This window comes from Heterodontus francisci, chromosome 12 (genome assembly GCF_036365525.1).
Source record: "Heterodontus francisci isolate sHetFra1 chromosome 12, sHetFra1.hap1, whole genome shotgun sequence".
NCBI lineage: Eukaryota > Metazoa > Chordata > Chondrichthyes > Heterodontiformes > Heterodontidae > Heterodontus > Heterodontus francisci.
Genome location: NC_090382.1, coordinates 64,091,579 through 64,115,613, shown reverse-complemented (window position 1 = coordinate 64,115,613; position 24,035 = coordinate 64,091,579). Strand labels below are relative to the sequence as shown.

The 24,035-nt window shown below is 44.8% G+C and overlaps 1 protein-coding gene across 1 annotated transcript in view; it reads left to right on the top strand.

Annotated features, from left to right (window-relative positions):
* LOC137375885 (protein phosphatase 3 catalytic subunit alpha-like) overlaps positions 1-24,035 on the top strand; it is a 567,998-nt gene that overhangs the window by 409,412 nt on the left and 134,551 nt on the right. The window contains exons 7-8 of the mRNA XM_068043519.1: positions 8,958-9,103; positions 23,674-23,813. Of these exons, the coding sequence (XP_067899620.1) occupies positions 8,958-9,103; positions 23,674-23,813 (286 nt within the window). The remainder of the gene's footprint in view (positions 1-8,957; positions 9,104-23,673; positions 23,814-24,035) is intronic.

Genomic DNA, 24,035 nt, shown 5'->3' with positions numbered 1-24,035 from the left:
CTAACTGAAACACAACTGGAATGTTTCAAGGTAATATTCTGTAGAGATACTCCTTTGTAGTAGGTCGTTGTTCCGAACTGTATATAATTTATTTGCAGATAAGGTTGTTAGTATAGTCTCTTTATATATCTTAATAATAAATGGAGAGGGCTCTTGACATTACTTTACTGCTTTTTTTAAAATCTTTTTATGAGACACCAGCTTTGGGGATCATACATGTTTATTAAATAATGACATGGCAAAAAGTTATTCATCAAAGTAATTTAGTTGATTAAAAAGCAAAATAAGCACTAACTGTACCTGTAGAGAGCCCAAACTTCCTAGCACCACTTAAAGCTAACCTGCACTTCTTAAAGCTAGCGTGCAACTTGTAAAGGAAAGGTGCATTGTGACTGGAGCTGTCATGCAGGAAGCAAATCTGACCTGGGAATCAGTGAAGACTGGCACAACATGGGAGAGAGCAAGCTCCAAGGCTTTCAAACACTTGACTGGAGACCTTGATGGGGGAGGTGGAAAGTTGCAGAGAAGGTCAGTATCCACAGGGGACAGGAAACTCTCCAGATACATGCTCAAAAGACATTCGGAGCAGATAGGCATGGAGGACAGTGCCAGGAATCAAGCTCTGAGGACCTGGATGCCATACCTCAAGAAGTCCCATGATCTCTCAGGAGTGGTCCAGGTCAGTGAATATATCTTCGAATGCCATATTCTACCAATTGCACCACTAGTTTCAAACGTTGCTCAAATTACAACCCCATCATTCATTTACCAACAATCTCTTATCCATCAGGAAACATACCTAACATCCAAATGCTTTACCTCACGCTCATTTAATTAGCACTGCTGCAAGCTTCGCACCCACATCTTACAGCCTGCGCACACTGTTAATTATTCAAGCATGACAGTCACATCAGCCAGACAGATTCATAACACTTGGGGACACACTTCTCTCTCTCTTGCAGGGCAAGGTGGTGCATGTTGGCAGCAAGAGCTAACAGGAAGGGGACACATGCACTTGCATGTCCTAACCCCAATGGAGGAGACTCCCATTACTATGACCGTGGTCAGCAGTGGGGCTCATACCTACCCCACTTCCCCATCCCACCTCCCCTTCATCTCACATTATCTTCTGACTTACAAGCTACTGATGATGTAAGCAAGCATCTCTTACTTTGCCTCACTACCCTCATCACAACCTTAACTTTGTGCCTCTCTCCTTTCAGATAACTAAGAGGTGAAACCTGGCCAGGCAATGAAGGACATCAAGAAGAGAGTGATGATGAAGATACAGCACCATCATTGATTTCACACTCGGCCACCAGCTCAGATACTGACACTGCACACATCTTAGAGGAGAGATTAGAGGTGGGATCTGCTTGTGTTGCGACACCGGGAAAGTGTAGGCTGCAGCCAGGACAGTGATCAAGGATAGCACAAGTGGCAGCTTGCCAGAGAGCAAAATTGCACTCTGCTGATTCTGCTGCAGAAGATTCAGATGAACGCTTTAATGTGGCAGATTAGAAAAAATTGCCAATGGGTATGGGCAACTCAATACTTGGTCCCTTGGGAAACCTGCCAGAAAGTGTGCAGTCAATGTCAAGGAGCATGGAGGAGTCCAGCACCAACTTAGCACACTGCTTTGCGCAGAGCTTGGAGCCCATAGTTTTCAACGTAGAAAAGATACCATGATGCAGTGTCTGATGGTCAATGTCTCAGCTTTCATTGGAGCACATCCAGCTTCCACAAGAAGTCTGAATGCTTCTGTGGAAGCTCAAACTGAAGTCATGCATGGTCAGTTTGTTGCCATGCAAGCTCAAACTGCTGCCATCATGGCTGTGGATTAGTGTGTGCAAAAGGGGCTTGCAAGTTGTCACAGCAGTCCAGCAATCTGTCCTCCAACAGGTTACTAGGATTGGTGAGGAGCCCTCCTCGGAGAACAGCAGGACTCCATGGGGCACAAAACTGCTGTCCTCTCCCTGAAGACAGCATTCATCCTCCCATCCCTGCCACTCCACCAGCGTGCTTTTGGTCACCTGTTAGCGAGCCAACCCAGAGCTGCTTGGGTTCATCTTCCAAGGCCATCTGCAGTCTCTTCACTAAAAGTCATCAGTTTTCCACCAGCCATACTGTAGCCACTAGGATAGCACTGCGTAGAAGCACTAGGATAGGCAAAAGCACATGAAAGACAGGCACTAAGGGAATGCACAAGGGTGATTAGTTGATTTTTGTAGGCAATATGGAACAATTTCATTGATATATTTTGTGTGGAATGTACATTTTGTGGTGGCCTTTACTTTTGCATTGTGGCTAAGTGGACACTGTGATGATCAGACAGAGGGAAGGACAGGTGTGGGACTGTTGGCGAATGAGGAATTAGGGTTGCAATCACTGGTAATGCCCTCCGATGAATTTTTCAAGGACAGCCTAGACAGAAAGGGGTTGACTCAGTTGCCTCCTCCCTTCTCCTTCTTCCTCTTCCACTTCTTCCTTTTCTTCCTCTTCCCTCTCCTTGTGCTCCTACGCTTCACCTGCTTGCCATATAGCTGGTGGCAAGGGCAGCCCCCTCATGATGGCAAGGCTGTGCAGCACGGATCTTGACACTGGCTTTGCCAAGTACTGCAATGCTCCTCAAGAGCAGTCCAGGCAGCGGAAGTGTTCTTTCAGCCAATGGTCTGCTCTATCACGTTTTGTGTGGCAGCATCACTTTCATTATAAGCATGCTGCGCACATGTACATGGGTTGCATGCAGGAGCCATCAACCATGTCATCAGCAATAGTTGCTGTCACCCTGTAGCCAACCTTTGGATTGCTGTGGTGGCTCAAAAGCAGCTGGCACAGTGGACTGCTGCAGAATGAAGTTATCATGCAATCAAAATACTGGGAACTGAGCCGCATGATTCACTGCCTATGGTCACACATAGAACGTTGAGGAAGTGGAATACTTTTCGGTTCTGGTATAGGCCAGAGTTGACTTGCAATGCCTTTAAAGCGATGTGCGTGCAGTCAATGACATCTTTCACCAAGGGGTATCCTGCACTCCTAGCAAAACCGCACGCTCACTCTGTCTACTTCCCTCTAGCAAGAGGTACTGAAATGTGGTTAGCTTTCATTGAGTAGAGAGCCTCAATGATCTTCCTTACGCGACAGTGAACAGTAAACTGTGAGATGTTGCAAAAAGCTCCAGCTCTAGCCTGACGCATAAACGCTCATCGCCATGGTTACCTTCACAGCCATTGCAAAGAGGTCCTTGGCCTGCTCTGAGATTGCAGTTGTGTCTTCAGCAGGTGACAGATTTCAGTGAGGATGTCTTTACTAAAGTGCAGACATCTAACACATATATACCTCTCTGAGGTTCAGGTAGGAGAATTGCTCCCTGAGCATCCTGGGCTGATATGGCCTCCTGCTTAGAGCCCCTCTCCCCTTTCTCCTCCTACCTCTTCCACCAGCTTGTCCTGCTCAGTGTGGGTCATGCTATATTCCAAGGGGAATGCCTACTTGTGATTCCATGTCTGAGAGCAACTGGTTTGTGCAGAAGTTTTGAAGTCAACAAAAAGTCCTTCATCAACTGCCTTCCACTCCCTGTAGACTTTTACAACTTGAAACAAAAATGGAAAGCACCAAACACTTGTAGAATCATAGCCATAGCAAGGGAAATCAACTAGCAAATATCCTGTAAGCTGCTGATGATTCCTTTACATACGGCTGGTGGGGAATCCTTCTTGCTACTGCACGCATGCTCAGCTATGTGAAGTTAAGAGATGGTGTTAGCTGGAGCATTGAGTTCCAAAATTGCACACCGATTGATGTCATGATCTGCCGGCGCTACACCGTTATGATACCTGGCGTGACTCGCTCCACATGGTGTGTACACTATTTTGGGGCTCTAAGGGCACTCATAGCACCCAAAGTATGGGTGCTAATGAGCCCAATTTAATGCCCGTGCTCTGTCGAGTTCATTGGATGAGCTTCTATTAACCTCATTCACTTGTGTGATTCTTTGTAACTTTCCTTCCCGTCGCTGAAGACTCCACTAACCATCACAATGAATATTGTTTAGAGATACAGCACTGAAACAGGCCCTTCGGCCCACCGAGTCTGTGCCGACCATCAACCACCCATTTATATTAATCCTACACTAACTCCATATTCCTACCACATTCCCACTTGTCCTTATATTTCCCTACCACCTACCTATACTAGGGGCAATTTATAATGACCAATTAACCTATCAACCAGCAAGTCTTCGGCATGTGGGAGGAAACCGGAGCACCCAGAGGAAACCCACGCAGACACAGGGAGAACTTGCAAACTCCACACAGGCAGTACCCAGAATTGAACCCGGGTTGCTGGAGCTGTGAGGCTGCGGTGCTAACCACTGCGCCACTGTGCCGCCCATATTCAAATGAGTATTCAGGTTAATCAAATTCTTTTGTTAGTAAAGTTAAGAACGCCTTTTAGAATAGATCTAGCCTTTCAGACATTAAACTTTTTTTTGTTGATTTCTTAATTTGTTAAGTTGAACAGATAATGAAATTGGAATGTATAAAATTCAGATTTGCTTCTTCAGTGTTATAATGTATAAATGTTGTCATGCTAGGCCCCCACCTGCAAAGAATGAGGCACGTTAATTTTGTCATGAACATTGATTTTAAACTGTTACTGGAGTGACAGGACTTGTTGAACAGATCAGCCGTGGCTGGAAAACATATTTGCATATTAACAGACACTGTTTGAAAGGACAAAGCAGCCATTCCCTGACATTCAATCCACAATGGACTTTTGATCACCAGACGTTGAAGGTGGGAGAGCTCGCATTCCAGGTTGAGTGCTAAGATGGCCGAATACACAAACGGGCATGGACAAACCAGCTAGTCACATGACTAACCTGCTGGGCAACCTGAGTTTTTTGAATTTTTACAAACAGTTTGAGCAGAAAGCTGTTTGCTCCTGGACTGAGAGGACCTCTCTGCTGTCTGCTCCCATCTCTTTCTCACAAGCCTCTGAATCCAGTGAAGACACATGAACCCGAAGAAAGAAAAGTCTCCTACAGCGAACAAGGTTTAAGGAGAATACTGGGCCCCAATGAAAAGCAAGACCTACCTACAATGAAGGACTCTACAGTGAGCTCGAAGAACCGTAACAACAACTCTTCAGATATTGTCTCAAACCTTTCCACTTTATTTTTCTTCTCTTTTCTGTCTCTATTTGCATGTGTGTATCACATATGCATGCTAGCATGGGGCACGGCGTATATCCGTAGGCGTTAACCAAGTTAGAGTTTAAGTTTAATAAATTTCAACTTTTCTTCTTTAAACCTAATAAAGCCTGTTTGTGCTGGTTTCTTTGCCTTATAATTGGAAAGCGGTGACAAGGATTCACCAAGGGGGAGCTGAAAGCATGGTGTGTTTAAAATTAAACCCTGTTACAGTAAGACCAGGTGAAAGCTAAAAGGGAACCCTAGACCTCTTTCTCACGTGGTCGTAACACTGTCATGGTCATTCTTACAGTTTTTAAAAAAATTTTAAGACTGCATCAGTGTTTTATTCTACATTATTGCCAAAAGCACTGTATTAAAAATGATTACTTAATAAAATATTGAAAATCATGGAATTAGGAAAAGTCGAACAGCTGTGTTGGCAGTGGAAAACTACTGATTGAAAACACATTAATTTGTATTGCAAGACGATCAACTATGAGAGCTTGACTTAAACTATTATAAATATGTGCATATTCATTGTATGTTATTCATTAATAATTCTTTTTATGTACTGAACAAAGAATAATTTTGGTTATGCTCATCTAATTGAGTAAATGAAGTCTAATTACTGTAGTTTGTAAATGCATTATCCCCAATGGGAAATAATTATTTTCTTCAAGCTTCATCAGAAAAAGTGCATTTGTAGATTCTAACATAACATGCATATGGAAATTTGGTTGAAATAACACTTACAAGTTATTAATAAGTTCTATCCTAAAAAACGTGGCATTTCTCATTAGCAATTTAAATAATTTACCTCTTCATTTTAATACTATCTGCCCTTTTAAAACTGCTGCTTTGCAGACTTCTACATTGCCTGGGAGCTGTGTTTTAATTATAGACTAGGAGATTTGGCTGAGTGTCTAATAAGAAACACCATTATCTACCAAAACAGTACCACCTGATGTATGTAAAGACATTTAAAGTTGTAATGGGTAGTGTATTTTTGCACTGAATTATAAGGCCAAAATTATACTTTAGAAACATGACAATTTAATAATCATCTTCTCTGTGTAGACATCACAGAAGTCAGGATTAACTTAAAAAATAAGTTATTGATTACTTTCAGGATTTGAGAATGATGATGTCAGGGGTCATGGAGATCAACTTTGGGAGGGCAGCAGCCATATGTGGACAGGGCAGAATTGTTTTGGAGAGAAAGGAGTTGGAATAATTAAGCAACCTAGTTAAAGTTTACATTTTCGATAGTGATAGATCATACCGAATAAACCACGTGTGCAAAGTTTGTTCTCTCTTTACAATAGTTTCCTCATTTCACCTGAATATGACGATTCCTTGCTGAGGTATGGCTCCATGGGTCGCCTGCTTATTCCAGACCTTGCTCAAGTGGCCATTGTTTATGTGTGAATCTAGTAAATGAATGTTGGCAGGTTATTTGAATCCAGGACATCATAGTCCAGTTCATTCCTGTCCTCACCCAATTTCCACACACAGGAACTTGAGGTGAAGTGTTGGCCTCTCAGGTTATATAAAAGTGTCATGGAACTGAGGTGATGCTCCTATTATGGCAGCTTAGTTCTGGGAGAGATTTACTGCTGGGGGCTTCTGTGGAGCTTCTGCCTGAGCAACTTGGTGTTGCTTCCTATGTACCACTTGTATAATGCTCTACTGGGGAGGGCCAGAAGCTTGTCTCATGCTGGTCCACTCTAATTGTCACCTGTCCATTAGGACTAGAATCAGTTGCTTCAGTAATCAGTGAACTGACTGGTCTAAATGCAATTATTAGATCCTAAAAGCCCTGAAAGACAGAAGTCTGCTTCCTAGCCCCAATATTTGAAAGCTGGTGTGCAGAATGTGGCCTAATTTGACCTTTATAACTCTATGAGGGAAGGCTGTCGCATCAGCCTCATGCAGGTCCAATCCAGTTGTTACCATTCCAATGGGATCTTAAGCAGGTCTGCAGTGTATTTTTTTTTATTCTTACATGGGATGTGAGTGTCACTGGTAAGGCCAGCATTTATTGCACATCCCTAATTGCCCTTGAGAAGGGCAGTGGGCTTATTTGTCCACCGCTGCCACCACAGCTCCAGTCTGATGCTGTAGAATGGGCCCGAGCCACTTTGAGGTGATGGTCTGACACTTTTCAATGAAGATGCCACAAGCTCCATTGGTTCGAGCAACAAAGAAAAAGCTTTCTTGATTTCCTACAAATGAGGGCTGCATTATAGTAGTCAGTTTTTACACATCCTCAGAGACTGACCACAGAGCCTACATGTAGGTCTGATGTTCCTCACATATTTTTCTTTTCAAGTGAGTGCCACAAGTCCAAATCTATAGACAAGTTTTTTAGCTGCCACCACAGGGAGGGTGCACATCCTCACCTACTTCCCATGCCCGGCTTCCTCGTGCTGCATAAATCACCTTGAGCCACATCCTCACTGATTCTGTCTAATTTCCCCTGGATGAAAGGTTGGTCAATCGGAGTAAAAAGCGCATAATGTAGGGGCTAAGAGGAAAGAGTTTGTGGCAGAAGAATATGAAGGCAGGATCTTGGTCATCAGCATAGTCCATGAAGAGCAATTTCCTTCATCCTGCTTTTCCTCATGTTTATCATCATCGTCGTCCTCTTCATCATCTACAGTGTAGAAGCTTACAATGGGTGAGGAATAGAGTCTTATAATTAAGGCTGGATTTCACCATGGGCTTCAAGACCCCAAGTCCAATCCAAATGGGGTCCTGAGCCCTACTTGCGGGCAGCAGGACTGGATCAGCAATATTCCTGGAGGCAGCTTCCTAATTGGCCGCCTCCGGGCTTATCACTTGATTAAGGGTGGCGGGCAGGATGTAGATGCTGCCAGGCCATTCAGAGGGCTGGCAGCTCTGAAGCCTCAACAGCCTCACACAGAGAGGTAGGCTATGCTCGGAGCTGCTTGGAGAATGCGAGGGCACCTCAAAATGGAGGTGCCCTCAGAGGGGAAATTTTATTTTAATATTCTGGATGGCCAATGGGGAGGGCCTCATGGGAAGGAGAGGAAACCTCTCCAGATGGAGCGTCTCCCCATGGACCCCTTTTTGGGGGATGGAACCTCCGGCTCCGACAGTCCCCTGGATGGCCACAGAGAGGCCGCCTCTATGATATTGGCAGCCTCCGCATGCGACAGTGGGGGGGGAGGGGGGAGGGGGGAGGGGGGAGGGGGGGCACCCCAGCCCACCACCCAGGGGGTGGTTAACTTCTGCCCAAAGTATCAGAGAAGTACATGGAAGCTAATGGTTACGTGCTGCTTCATGGGGAATGCCTTGGCAACAGTCTAAGTGTATGCCAACTAAGCTGCTAATTGCTGTGTCCCTCCGATTTTGCCATCTCCCATGACTGAAGTCAAGTTCCTTCCCAGAATTCGATGGCCTGCTCCTCATTAGGGTCAGATCATGGATGTCTGAAATGCCACTTCAGGTATCCTTCTCTAATGGGCATTGTACAAAATCTACTCCTGCAAAATGTAAAAGTAAATTAGGTGAAGTATTCATTGGGATGAAAATTGGATGGGTTCTACAATGGATGGACAATCCATGCTACCAGATTATCGTCCAGGTGGTGAAGTTGAAAATTACCTTCAAAAAGTCTTACCCATGATCATTTTCTTGTAAAATAATGAAATATGACCCTGCATGATAGTTTATGATATTTCAAAATTGTAAACATTTTAACATATTAAAATCAACATGGAACTTTTTTCCTCAGGTAAAATCAAGTATTCAGAACAGATATACGATGCATGTATGGAAGCTTTTGACTGTCTTCCCCTCGCTGCATTGATGAACCAACAGTTTCTTTGTGTACATGGAGGCCTTTCTCCTGAAATACACACCCTGGATGATATAAAAAAGGCGAGTTCTTCAATGTTATGGTTTACTATTTTATAATGTGACAAGTTTCCAGTTTTTGAAAAGAAAAAAAATAAGACAAAAGGAGACATAATCAGAGAAATTGATTAACATATGCGAGACAATATCTGAATTGTTAAATAAAAACAGCAAGTGCTGGAAATACTCAGCAGGTCTGGCAGCATTTGTAGACAGAGAAGCAGAATTAACATTTCAGGTCTGTGACCTTTCATCAGATGGTTCTGATGAAGGGTCACACACCTGAAATGTTAACTCTCCTCTTTCCACAGATGCTGTCTGATCTGAGTATTTCCAGCACTTGCTGTTTTTATTTCAAATTTGCAGCATCTACAGTATTTTTCTTTTATCTGATTTGTTAAAACAAATTATCAATGATATTTCTAAACTTGAAAACTAACTTGTTAAATAAAACACAATAGAGATGGCAGTGCAGGTGATGTGTTGCAGTGGTAGCATGTGGGATCACACCAGTGTGATCCACTGCAACCACTGCGTAAGTGTCTGCAGCTTGAGGAACTTTGGCTCAAAATTGATGAGCTGGAGTCCAAGATTTGGACACTGCCATGCATCAGGGAGGGGGACAGTTACCTGGATACTTTGTTCCAGGAGGCAGTCACACCCCTTAGGCTAGGTACTTCAGATTTGGTCCGTTCTCAGGGTCTGGAAGGTGTAATTACAAGTGAGGCAGGTATGGGGATCCAGAAGGTGCTAATGGAGGAGTCTCAGCCCTTGCACTTGTCCAACAGGTTCGAGGTTTTTGCAGCTTGTGTAGACGAGAGCAGGAACCGCAGGGAGGATGAGCAAACTGACCACAGCACCATGGTGCAGGGGGCCATTTGAGTGAGTGGAGTAAAAAGGAATGTAGTTGTAATAGGGGACAATAGAGTTAGGTGGATAGATATTGTTCTCTAGCCGAGAAAGTGAGTCCCAAAGGCTGTGTTGTCTGCCAAGATTAAGGTAATCTTTTTGGGGTTGGAGAGGAATTTGGATTGGGAGGGGAAGGATCCAGTTGTTGTGCTCCATGTGGGTACCAATGACATAGGTAGGAGTAAGAAAGAGGTTCTGCTGAGGGGGTATGAGCAGCTAGGAGCTAAGTTAAAAAGCAGAACTGGAGAGGTAATTATCTTTAGATTACTACCTGAGCCATGAGCAAATTGACATAGGGTAATTAAGATCAAAGAGTTGAATGCATGGCTCAAAGATTGGTATTGGGAGAAATGGGTTTTGATTCATGGGCCACTGGCACCTCTGCTGGAGAAAGAGGGAGTTGTACCGTTGAGACGGCCTTCACCTGAACCACACTGGATCCAGTATCCTAGTGAATTGTATACTTAGGGTGCAGGGAGGGCTTTAAACTATATAGTGGGGGGGAGGGTTCAGATGAGGGGAAATTTAGAAAGTTAACGAGAAAGGACAAGGCAATAGTGCACGGTAGCTATACTCGTAATGATAACAAGAGTGTGACAGGGACAGAGCATACCAACATAGTGCACCAGCAAATAAGGTCAGAGGAGGGAAAAATGGTAAAAAGACAGACATAAAGCCTCTTTATCTGAATGCATGCAGCATTCATAACACGATGGATGGATAGCCATTACAGAGATGTGGGGCTAGATTTTGTTCTCCCCCAGGCATTGGGTCCATGACGGGGGGACCTGAAGATGGCTCCGGATGAGGCCCACCACAGACCTCGACGCAAGGAGGACCTGGCCCAATCCCCCCGGTGGCAGCAAGGCTCCGTGATGGCTACCCCGGTCACTGAGTGATGGGACCACAATTAACATATTCAAATCAATAAAATGAATACATTTAAATAGACTTACCTGCGATCTTGAGGGATGCCGCAATCTTCAGAGCAGCGGTGGCACTCCCGCGCCTTCAGATCCCCGTTCAGGGAAACATAGCGCCATACTCGTTGCGGAGGGGGAAGGGGTAGATTTGTCAGTGCAGGTGGGTGTTTGGGGGGGTGGGGGCGCATGGAGTCAAACATACGTAATGGGTGTAGGGGATGGGGGGAAGGGTTGAACCTTAAACATTTGCAGTTTGTGAGGGGGAAGGTCGGATGTAAAAGGTAAGTGTTTTGGAGGGGAAAGGGCAAATAGTTAATGTAATTGTTATGGGGCGGGGGGGTGTTGGAAATAGGCGTTATAAATTTATTTATTTAATTTTGGAGGGATACTTCTTTAAAAATTTAAATGTGCTGGCAGGGCTGGCAGCCCTTTAAAAATGGCATCAGCTGCCAGCGCCTGCGCACAGGCAGCTGACGCCATTGCTGGAGATGGACAGCCCCTCCCTCCACATGATTGGGCAGTGTGTGCGCCCCAACTATTTAAATGAGCCGCCGCGTGGGAGATTGTGGCGGCTCTTTGGCGTGCGGCCTACATGGGCAAGCCGCCATTTTCTGAGCTTGCTACCGAGATTGGCAGCGGGCTCTTAAAATCCAGCCTGTGATTGCAAGTCTGGGAACTAAATATTCAAGGGTATTTGACATTTCAGAAGGATAGGAAGAAGGAAAAAGAGGTGAGGTAGCTCTGTTAATAAAGGATGTGATCACTACATGAGAAATGATCTTGGCTCAGAAGATTAAGCTGTCGAATCAGTTTGGGTAGAGATAAGAAATAGCGAAGGAAAGAAGTCACTGTTGGGAGTATTTTATAGGCCCCCTAACAGTAGCTACACATTAGGACAGAACATAAATCAAAAAATAATGGGGGCTTGTAGGAAAGGTACTGCAATAATTGTGGGCGATTTTAATCTTCATATAAATTGGACTATTCAAATTGGCAAAGGTAGCTAGGAGGATGAGTTCATAGAGTGTATGAGGGACAGTTTCTTAGAACAATACATTCTGAAACCAACCCGGGAGCAGACTATTTTAGACCTGATAATGTGTTATGAGACAGGATGAACAAATGACCTCATAGTAAAGGGAAGATTGGGAAAATTTTTAGAAGCCAGAGGATGACTTAAAAAGAAAGGGAGAAATTAGAGTATGAGAATAAACTGGCAAGAAATGTAAAAACAGACAATAAAAGCTTCTACAAATATATACAAAGGAAGAGAGTAGCTAAAGTAAAGTTTGGTCCCTTAGAGGATGAGACTGGGGAATTAGGACATAGGAACATAGGAATTAGGAGCAGGTGTAGGGCATTTGGCGCCTCAAATCTGCTCTGCTATTAGATAAGATCATGGCTGATCTGGTTGTGGTCTAAACTTCACTTTCCTACCTGTTCCCCATAACCCTTGACTCCCTTGTCTATCAAAAATCTATCTAACTCAGCCTTGAATAAATTCAATGACCCAGCCTCCACTGCTTTTTGGAGAAGACAATTCCACAGACTAACCACCCTTTGAGAAAAAAAAAATTCTCCTCATCTCCGTCTTAAAAGGGAGACCTCTTATTCTTAAACTGCCTCCCCTAGTTCTAGTCTCCACCACAAGAGGAAACATCCTTGCAGTATCCACTTTATTAAGTCCCCTCAGGATCTTATATGTTTCAAAGAACAAAGAACAGTACAGCACAGGAACAGGCCATTCGGCCCTCCAAGCCTGCGCCGATCTTGATGCCTGCCTAAACTAAAACCTTCTGCACTTCCGGGGACCGTATCCCTCTATTCCCATCCTATTCATGTATTTGTCAAGATGCCTCTTAAACGTCGCTATCGTACCTGCTTCCACCACTTCCCCGGCAGCAAGTTCCAGGCACTCACCACCCTCTGTGTAAAGAACTTGCCTCGCACATCCCCTCTAAACTTTGCCCCTCTCACCTTAAACCTATGTCCCCTAGTAACTGACTCTTCCACCCTGGGAAAAAGCTTTCAGTAAGATCTCCTTTCATTCTTCTAAACTCCGAGTATAGGACCAACCTGTTCAACCTTTCTTCATAAGATAAGCCCTTCATCCCTGGAATTAGTCGAGTGAACCTTCTCTGAACAGCTTCTAATGCAATTATATCCTTTTTCAAATAAGGAGACTAAAACTGTACACAGTACCAAGGTCCTGTTTGGCTGCAGTAAAACCTCCCCACTTTTATACTTGATTCCCCTTGCAATAAACACCAACATTCCATTTGCTTTCCTAATCACTTGTTGTACCTGCATACTAACCTTTTGTGATTCATGTACCAGGACACCCAGATCCCTCTGTACCACCGAGTTCTGCAATCTCTCTTCATTTAAATAGTATACAGCTTTTCTATTCTTCCTGCCAAAGTGGACAAGTTCACATTTTCTCACATTATACTCCATCTGCCAAATTTTTGCCCACTCACTTAACCTATCTATATCCTTTTGTAGACTCTTTACTCCCTCTTGACAACTTACTTTCCTTCCTATCTTAGTGTCAATGGCAAATTTAGCTAACATACATTCAGTCCCTTCATCCAAGCCATCGATATCAATTGTAAACAGTTGGGGCCCCAGCACTGATCTCTGTGTCACTCCACTAGTTACAGCTTGCCAACCCGAAAAAGCCCGATTTATCCCTACTCTCTGCTTGCTGTTAACGAACCAGTCCTTTATCCGTGCTAATATGTTACCCCCTACAGCATGTGCTCTTACCTTTGATGTGGCACCTTATCAACTGCCTTTTGGAAATCTAAGTACACCAATTAATAAGGGAAACAAGGAAATGGCAGAGACTTTGAACAAGTATTTCGTATCTGTCTTCACAGTAGAGGACACAAAAAAGATCCCAAGAATAGCAGAAAATCAAGAGGCAAAAGGGAGGGAGGAACTTATAACAATCACTGGAGAAAAAGTACTAGGAAAACTAATGGGACTAAAGGCTGACAAGTTCTTGGACCTGATGGCCTGCAAGCTAGGGTCTTAAAAGAAGTGGCTGCAGAGATAGTACATGCATGGATTGTAATCTTACAAAACTCCCTAGATTCTGGAAAGGTCCCAGCGGACTGGAAAACTGCAAATGTAACACCTCTATTCAAGAAAGGTAGGAGACAGAAAACAGGAAACTATAGGCTAGCGAGCATGACACCTGTCATAGGGGAAATGTTAGAATCCATTATTAAGGAAGTAGTAGTAGGGCATTTAGAAAATCATAATACAATCAGGCAGAGTCAACATGGTTTTATGAATGGGAAGTCGTGTTTGACAAAGATATTAGAGTTCTGTAACAAGCTGGGTGAATAAAGGGGAACCAGTAGATGTAGAGGGGAATTTATGCTCTCCCTTGCGGTGGGTTTGGAGGTAGGGAGAGCATAAAATCGGGTGGGATGGTGGGAGGGTTCCTGCCACCATCCTGCCTCTACCAAGATTTAGTCTGGGGTGGCAAGACCTGTGAACGGCTTTCTTGCCCTGCTGCCAATTGAGGCCCTTAACTGGGTAATTAACCCCCAATTAAGGACCTCTTCCCGCCACAGTCGCAATTAGCTGTGCGGCAGGCGGCCCTGTTGTCACACGGGAAGCACGGCACAGAAAACCGTGTGGGCTGCTTCCCGGTTCTGGGGGAAGGGGGAGTCCCTCGTTAAAAGGCACTTAGTGCCTGATCGAGGGACCCGGTATCGGGAAAGGTGGGTGGGGAGGGGGGCGCTTGCTGAGAGCCACCACCTGCCCTTGCTGCTGAGCCTCCTCGCCCCCCTACCCCCCACGATCCCCATCTCACAAGATCCCTCCCGCCCTGACCTACCTGTGGCCTAGGTCCAGCAACGCTCCTCAGCCTCCAGTAGGTGCTCCTCCAGCAGCAGCCACTGCCTGCGAGGTGGCGCTGCAGCTACCGACCTCCAATTGGCCGGCAGCTTTCCAAGGATGGGACTTCCGGCAGCGGGGTACTTGATCCTGTGGAAGGCCCGCTGCTGCCCTCTTAAGTGCCTGATTGCACTAGAATCAGCGGGCTTTCCGGAGAAGAGGCGATGCAGGGGTCTCAGCGTCACTTTTTCTGGATGTCGAGACCCTCACTCCCCATAGTGTATTTGGATTTCCAAAAGGCGTTCGATAAGGTGCCACATAAAAGGTCACGACACAAGATAAGAGCTCATGGTGTTCGGGGTAATATATTAGCATGGATAGATGATTGGCTAACTAACAGAGAGATTTGGGATAAATGGGGCATTTTCAGGTGGCAAAATGTAACTAGTGAAGTGCCACAGGGGGTCAGTGCTGGGGCCTCAAATATTTATGATCTATATTAATGACTTGGAAGAAGGTGCCAACTGTATTGTAGCCAAATTTGCTGACAATACAAAGATAGGTGGGAAAGCAAGTTGTGAGGAGGACACAAAGGTTATTTGAGTGAGCATAAATTTGACAGAGTATAATGTGGGAAAATGTGAGGTTCTCCACTTTGGAAGGAAGAATAGAATAGCTGAATATTATTTACATGGAGAGGGACTGCAGAACTCTGATACAGAGGGATCTGGGTGTCCTTGTACATGAAACACAAAAAGGTAGCATGCAGGTAACAGCAAGTAATTAGGAAGGCAGATGGAATGTTGGTTTTATTGCAAGGGGGATGGAGTATAAAAGAAGGGAAGTATTGCGACAACTGTACAAGGCATTGGTGAGACTGCATCTAGAGTACTGTGTACAGTTTGGGTCTCCATATTTAAGAAGGGATATACTTGCATTGGAAGCAGTTCAGAGAAGGTTCACTAGGCTGATTCCTGGGATGAAGGGTTGTCTTATGAGGAAAGGTGGATCAGGTTGGGCCTATACTCATTGGAGTTAAGAAGAATAAGAGGTGATTTTATTGGAACATAAGATTCTGAGGGGGCTTGAGAGGGTAGATGCTGAAAGGGTGTTTCCCCTCTTGGCGGAATCTAGAACTAAGGGGCACAGTTTCAAAATAAGGGGTCTTTTTTTTAAAGACGGAAATGAGGATGCTCTTTTCTCAGAGCTAGTTAATTTTTGGAATTCTCTTCTCCAGAGAGGAGTGGAAGCTGTGTCATTGAATATATTCAAAGCTGAGTTAGACAGATTTTTGATCTACAAGGGAGTCAAGGGTTATGGGGGGCAGGCAGGGAAGTGGAGTTAAGGTCACAGTCAGATCAGCTATGATCTTATTGAATGGTGGAACAGGCATGAGGGGCTGAATGGCCTACTCCTGCTCCTATTTCTTATGCTCTTATGTTCTTATGAGAAAAACGAGGAGCTTTCAGCAGCTCTGGTTGTATGATCGGAGCAGATGCAACAGAGTTGGAGAACTCGGAGATGGGAAATAAAATCCTTATAGGAAATGGATGGGAAAATGTATAATCTAGGCAGTTAATAGTAATTGGTGTGCTTGTAATAGATGTCAGAGAGAGGCCTATCTCAGGGATTGTGTTGAGGAGTCCAGGAATGCAAGGGAAGTGTCAAAAATGCATCCGATGAAGGTATGGGAAATGTGGAAATATGAAGCAAAATAATGAAATTCCCCAGATCAGGGTGAGAGCAGGAAGTAGCTCTGACACAGACATATGTATCACAGAAGAAGGGACCTGCAAGTGGAACTGAAACAAAGGCCAGGATTTTACAGGCCCCCCTGAGGCGGGATCAGGGGGTGGGGGGGGCATGGCAAATTGCGGCAGGTGGCGGGGAGGTGGGGCAGAGGGCCCGTCACCTTCCCTCGCCCAGTGATCTTCCTGGGGGCGGGATAGGCCGATGATGGCCTTCCTGCCCAGAAGCCAATTGAGGTCCTTAACTGGTCTATTAATGGCCAATTAAGGGCCTGTTCCAGTCGCTGCTGGGAGCTTACTGGCAGGGGGGTGGGGGGGGGGGTGCCTCCTTCGTGGGCAATTTGTGGCCCATGGAGGGCCCCCACTGGGAACAACTTTAACCCCCGGGACACCTCCCCCCCCCCCCACCCCTCGCTGGGGCCTTCCGGACTGGCCTCGGCAACCCCACCTCACCTCCTCTGGTCCGGGATTCCACCAGTGGGCCTGGAACCAAGGCCTCTGCAGTACCGGCAGTGGCCGCCACTCCTGGTGGTGCTGCCAATACTGCTGAGCTGCAGGCCCTCTGATTGGCTGGCAGCTCTTGGAAGCGGGTTCACAGTAAACCTGTTGATTTTTCTCAGAGGTCGAATTCTCTTTAGTTGCAAGCCTGGGATGTTGGTTGAAAGTTCAGTTTGAAGACAGGAGATCTCTTCCAATTCTCTGCTGCACAATTTGAAATGCAGGGTGCCTTCTTTTTTGTCATGCTCGATTTACTCCCAGCTCTCAGCTGGACAAACATTGGTGATTTTTTTTCTTGGCTCTCTCTCTCTCTCTAGAGAGCTACTTTTACACCTGTTTCACACCTTTGCCTCTGTTGAGAGACATAGATCATCCCTGGGGTGGCCAACAATGGCCCAAGATGTGGCTACTTCACACCTTCTTTGTTTTAGAAGAACCCATTCAATTAAAATATATTTCTTGATGGGTTTAGGATGGGTGTATCACAGAATCACAGAATAATACAGTGCAGAAGAGGCCCTTCGGCCCATCGAGTCTGCACTGATGCATTAAAGACACCTGACCTGTCTACCTAATCCCATTTGCCAGCACTTGGCCCATAGCCTTGAATGTTATGATGTGACAAGTGCTCATCCAGGTACTTTTTAAAGGATGTGAGGCAACCCGCCTCTACCACTTTCCCAGGCAGTGCATTCCAGACCGTCACCACCCTCTGGGTAAAAAGGTTCTTCCTCAAATCCCCCTTAAACCTCCTGCCCCTCACCTTAAACTTGTGTCCCCTCGTAACTGACCCTTCAACTAAGGGGAACAGTTGCTCCCTATCCACCCTGTCCATGCCCCGCATAATCTTGTACAGCTTGATCAGGTCACCCCTCAGTCTTCTCTGCTCCAGCGAAAACAACCCAAGCCTATCCAACCTCTCTTCATAGCTTAAATGTTCTATCCCAGGCAACATCCTGGTGAATCACCCCCTCCAGTGCAATCACATCCTTCCCATAATGTGGCGACCAGAATTTCACACAGTACTCCAGCTGTGGCCTTACCAAAGTTCTGTACAACTCCAACATGACCTCCCTGCTTTTGTAATCTATGCCTCGATTGATAAAGGCAAGTGTCCCATATGCCTTTTTCACCACCCTATTAACCTGCCCTTCTTCCTTCAGAGATCTATGGACAAACACACCAAGGTCCCTTTGTTCCTCGGAACTTCCCAGTGTCAGGCCATTCATTGAATATTTCCGTGTCACATTACTCCTTCCAAAGTGTATCACCTCACACGTTTCAGGGTTAAATTCCATCTGCCACTTTTCTGCCCAATTGACCATCCCCTCTATATCTTCCTGTAACCCAAGACACTCAACCTCACTGTTAACCACTCGGCCAATCTTTGTGTCATCCGCGAACTTACTGATCCTACCCCCACATAGTCATCTATGTCGTTTATATAAATGACAAACAATAGGGGACCCAGCACAGATCCCTGTGGTACGCCACTGGACACTGGCTTCCAGTCATTAAAACAGCCGTCTGTCATCACTCTCTGTCTCCTACATTTAAGCCAATTTTGAATCCACCTTATCAAGTTACCCTGTATCCCATGCGCATTTGCTTTCTTGATAAGTCTCCCATGTGGGACCTTGTCAAAGGCTTTGCTGAAATCCGTATAAACTACATCAGCTGCACTATCCTCATCTACACACCTGGTCAAATGCTCAAAAAATTCAATCAAATTTCTTAGGCATGACCTCCCTCTGACAAAGCTATGCTGACAGTTCCTAATCAAAGTTTGCCTCTCCAAGTGGAGATAGATTCTCTCCTTCAGAATTTTCTCCAATAGTTTCCCTACCACTGACGTGAGACTCACTGGTCTGTAGTTCCCTGGTTTATCTCTGCAACCTTTCTTAAATAGTGGGACCACATTAGCTGTTCTCCAGTCCTCTGGCACCTCCCCTGTGGCCAGAGAGGAATTAAAAATTTGGGTCAGAGCCCCTGCAATCTCCACCCTCGCCTCCCACAGCATCCTGGGACACAAATCGTCCGGACCTGGAGACTTGTCCACTTTTAAGCCTGCCAAAACCTCCAAAACCTTGTCACTCCCTATGACAATTTGCTCAAGCACCTCACAGTCTCTCTCTCTCTCTCTGAGTTCCATATCTACATCCTCATTCTCTTGGGTGAAGACAGATGTGAAGTATTCGTTCAACACCCTACCAATGTCCTCTGGCTCCACCCACAGATTTCCCCCTTGGTCCCTTATGGGTCCTACTCTTTCCCTGGTTATCCTCTTCCCATTGATATACTTATAAAATATCTTGCGATTTTCCCGACTTTTACCAGCCAGAGCTTTCTCATATCCCCTCTTTGCTCTCCTAATTGCTTTCTTAAGCTCCATCCTACACTTTCTGTACTCCACTATTGCTTCCATTGATTTGCTCTCCTTGTATTTGCTAAAAGCCTCTCTTTTCCTTTTCATCGTACCCTGAATGTTTCTGGTCATCCATGGTTCTCTGGGCTTGTTGCTCCTACCTATTACCCTAGAGGGAACATGTTGGGCCTGTACCCTCCCCATTTCCTTTTTGAATGCCCCCCACTGCTCTTCTGTAGATTTCCCGACAAGTAACTCTTTCCAGTCTACCTTGGCCAGATCCTGCCTTATTTTACTAAAATTCGCTCTCCCCTAATCCAAAACCTTTTTTTGCAACTTGTCTATTTCTTTCTCCATAACAAGCTGAAATTGTACCATGTTGTGGTCGCGATCACCAAAATGCTCCCGCACCAACACATCAACCACCTGTCCGGCTTCATTCCCCAGAATTAGGTCCAGCACTGCACCCTCCCTTGTTGGATCCTCTACATATTGAGCTAAAAAGTTCTCCTGTACACATTTTAAGAACTCCACTCCATCTAAGCCCTTAACACGATGACTATCCCAATTAATGTTGGGAAAGTTGAAATCACCTAATATAATTACCCTATTATTATTTTTACACACCTCTGCGAATTGCGCAGATATTTGCTCCTCAATTTCCTGCTGACTATCTGGGGGTCTATAATAATCACCTAGCAATGTGGCTGTCCTTTTTTTATTCATAAACTCTACCCATAAAGCTTCATTTGATGCCTCTCCAAGATATCATCTCTCCTTACTGCAGTAACTGACTCCTTAACTAATATTGCAGTGCCCCCTTGTTTACCCCCTCCTCTGTCTCGCCTGAAGATTCTATATCCCGGGATATTGAGCTGCCAATCCTGCCCCTCCCTCAACCATGTCTCCATGATGGCTACTATATCACAATTCCACGTGTCAATCTTGCCCTTAACGCATCCATTTTACCTGTAATACTCCTGGCATTAAAGTAGAGGCCATCCATCATCCTGGTCTTACTCCCTTGAAACTTACTTCCGCTGTATTCCCTCTCCTGCCAAATTAGTTTAAGTTCCTCCCAACAGCACGAGCAAACCCGCCAGCAAGGATGTTAGTCCCCCTCTGGTTCAGTTGTAGACTGTCCCGCTTGTACAGGTCCCACCTTCCCCAGAAACTGTCCTAGTGGTCGAGGAATCTAAAACCCTCCCTCCTGCACCAACTCTTAAGCCACGGGTTCATCTGTGCTATTCTCCTATTTCTGTACTCGCTAGCACGTGGCACTGGGAGTAATCCAAAGATTACAACCCGAGAGGTCCTGCTTTTTAGTCTACTGCCTAACTCCCTGAATTCTTGATGCAAGACCTCATCCCTCTTTCTACCTATGTCATTGGTACCAACATGTACCATGACCTCTGCCTTATCACCCTCCCCCTTCAGGATGCCCTGCAGCCATTCACTGACATCCCGGACCCGGGCACCAGGGAGGCAACACATCATCCTGGAGTCACGTTGACGGCCACAGTAGCACCTTTCTGTTCCCCTGACTATAGAATCCCCTATTACTATTGCTCTTCCTCTCTTTCCCCTTTCCTGTGCAGACAGGCTGCTTGTGGTGCCAGAAGCTTGGCTCTGTCCGCACTCCCTGGAGGAACCAGCCTCATCAGCCTCCAAAATGGAATACTGATTTGCAAGCTGGACCTCAGGGGACTCCTAAACTACCTGCTTGTTTCTCTTGGACTGCCTGGTGGTCACCCATTCCCTTCCTTCCTCAAGTCCCTTCAGCTGCGGTGTGACCACCTCCCTAAACATGCTATCCACGATGCTCTCAGACTTGCAGATGCTCCACAGTGTTTCCAGCTGCCGTTCCAGCTCTGAAACCCGAGCTTCCAGGAGCTGCAGCTGGACACACTTCCTGCACACATGCTAGCCCCGGGGACTGGAAATGTTTCTGGATTCCCACATGCAGCAAGAGGAGCAAACCACAGCTTTAAGCTCTCCTGCCATGACTAAACCCTTTAAATTTAAAACTTTAGCACACTGTTATAATAAAAAAAAATCAATCAACTAAGTCTTGCCAGAACAATGACTTACAGTTCAATCCAGTTTGAAAAATACCCAACAGGACTTACTCACCAGTCAGCTGTGCTCTTTGGAAACTCTTGGATCCCCTCACACTCTTTGAGGACAGGTAGGAATTGAAAGGAGCTCCTCGCTCCCTCCTCACCAAACTCACTCAGTCATAAAACTCCCACTTTAGCACTCTAATGCAGCCCCAAGTCAGCACTCCAGTGCAAATGAAGTCAGCACTGTAAGATGGCCCACTTTTATACTGTCTGACTCTAGCTCCTAAAAACTGGTTTAAGCCAGTTATCTAATTAACAAGGTGCAGCTGCAAGCAGAGCCTGAGTGAACTCTGTTTAAAGCTGGTCTAAAACTCACCTTCTCCAACCCAAACAGCAACTGTTAAGTTAATTTGCTAAATAAAGAAAGACTAGACTTCAGATAAAACTAACCCTTAATTACCCTTAGTCACAAAACTCCCACTTTAGCACTCTATGCAGCCCCAAGTCAGCACTCCAGTGCAAACAAAGTCAGGTGTAATTGATATCCCTTATCTTCGAAGTATTCTTTAGTCCTTGCCATACAGTAAGCAGTTTGAATATACAAGGACAGGTCTTTTGATCTTTGGTGGCCATTTTGAAGCACATTTCCACTTTTTTAAAAGAAAAGTAAATTTTTATAACTCTTCAGGTTGAGTTCTTGTATATTCAATGGCTGCTCTTTGCATGAGTGTAACAGAAGGAACTCTGCTGTCCTTACCTGGTCTGGCCTACATGTGACCCTAGATCCACACCAGTGTGGTTGACTCTTAATTGCTGTCTGAAATGGTCTAGTAAGCCACTCAGTTGTAGGTGGCTCACCATCACCTGCTCTAAGGCAATGAGGGATGGGCAATGATTCATGGCCTTGCCAGCAACACACATTCCAAGAATAAATAAAAAAGGCTAATATGCAAGATAAGGGTGCATGGAGTTGTGGATAATATGTTAGTATGGATTGGTTACTGGACAGGAAGCAGAGAGTGGCGATGAACGTGCATTTTCAAGTTGGCAGGCTGTAACAAATGGAGTGCCACAAGGATCAGTGCTGTGGCTTCAGCTATTAATGACTTACACAAAGAGACCGAGTGTAATGTATCTAAGGTTTGCTGACGATGCAAAGCTATATGAGAATGTAGCTGTGAGGCGGGCACAAAGAGTTGCAAGGAGTTACAGACATGTTCAGTGAATAGGCAGCAAGGTGACAGATTGAGTATAATGTGGGGAAGTCTGAAGTAATTTACTTTGGTAGTAAGAACAGAAAAACAGAATATTTTTTAAAAGGCATGAAACTTGTAAATGTTGATGTTCAGAGAGACATGGGTGTACTCGTACAAGGAACACAGAAAGTTAGCATGCAGGCACAGCACACAAGTAGGAAGGCAAATGGCATGTTGGCCTTTATTTCAAGGGGAGTGGAGTACAAAAATAAGGAGTTATTTCTACAATTGTACAGGGCTTTGTTGAGACCATACCTGGAGTACTGTGAGCAGTTTTGACTCCATATTCAAGGAAGGATGTATTTGCATTGGAGGTGAAACAGCAAAGGTTTTCTAGATTAGTTCCTGGGTTGAGAGGGTTGTCCTATGATGAGAGGCTGAGTAAATTGGCTCTATACTCTCTCGAGTTTAGAAGAATGAGAGGTGATCTCATTGAAACATACAAGATTCTGAAGGGGCTTGACAGGGTAGATACCGAGAGGTTGTTTCCCCTTACTGGGGAACCTAGAACATGGGGGCATGGTCTCAGGATCATTTAGGACTGAGAAGAGGAGAAAATTCTTCAGTCAAAGGATTGTAAATGTTTGGAATTATGTACCTTAGAGGGTTGTAGATGCTCCATTGTTGAGTATATTTAAGGCTGAGATTTTTGGTCTTTCAAGGAATCAAGGGATATGGGGAGCAGTTGGGAAAGTGGAGTAAGGCAGAAGATCAGCCATGATCATATTGAAGGGGCCATATGGTTTACAACTGTTATTGCTTATGTTCTTATTAAAGCTGCACAATCAATGCAAGTTGTTTGTTTTTCACGAAATGTAGATATCAGAAACATATTCTGTATAAATTTTGTATATATAATTGGGAAGAGAGCCAAGCAGAGTTTGTTTACAGTTTGTCTTTCTAATATGCTAACATTGAAACTAGGATTTTTATTTCTTATTTGGCACAGCAGGATGACAATGCAATGTTTGTTTTCACAGTTAGACAGATATAAAGAACCACCAGCATTTGGTCCTATGTGTGATCTCTTATGGTCAGATCCTTTGGAAGACTTTGGAAATGAAAAGACACAAGAATATTTCAGTCATAATACAGTGAGAGGATGCTCTTATTTTTATAGGTAAGTCCTTAAGATCACTTTTTGTTGACCTATTTATTATATGAACATGACATTTTAAAGTGATCACAAAGGACAATTTTACTTGAGCAATTATTAGAAGTGAGGTGAAAGGCCATTAACTCTTAGGTACAGTTTTTGTCAGGGTCCAGAGGCCATTTTGAGTCTATTTTACTTTTTCTTCTTTAAAGCTGTTTCATGTTAGCTCAGAGGCAGCTTGTTACT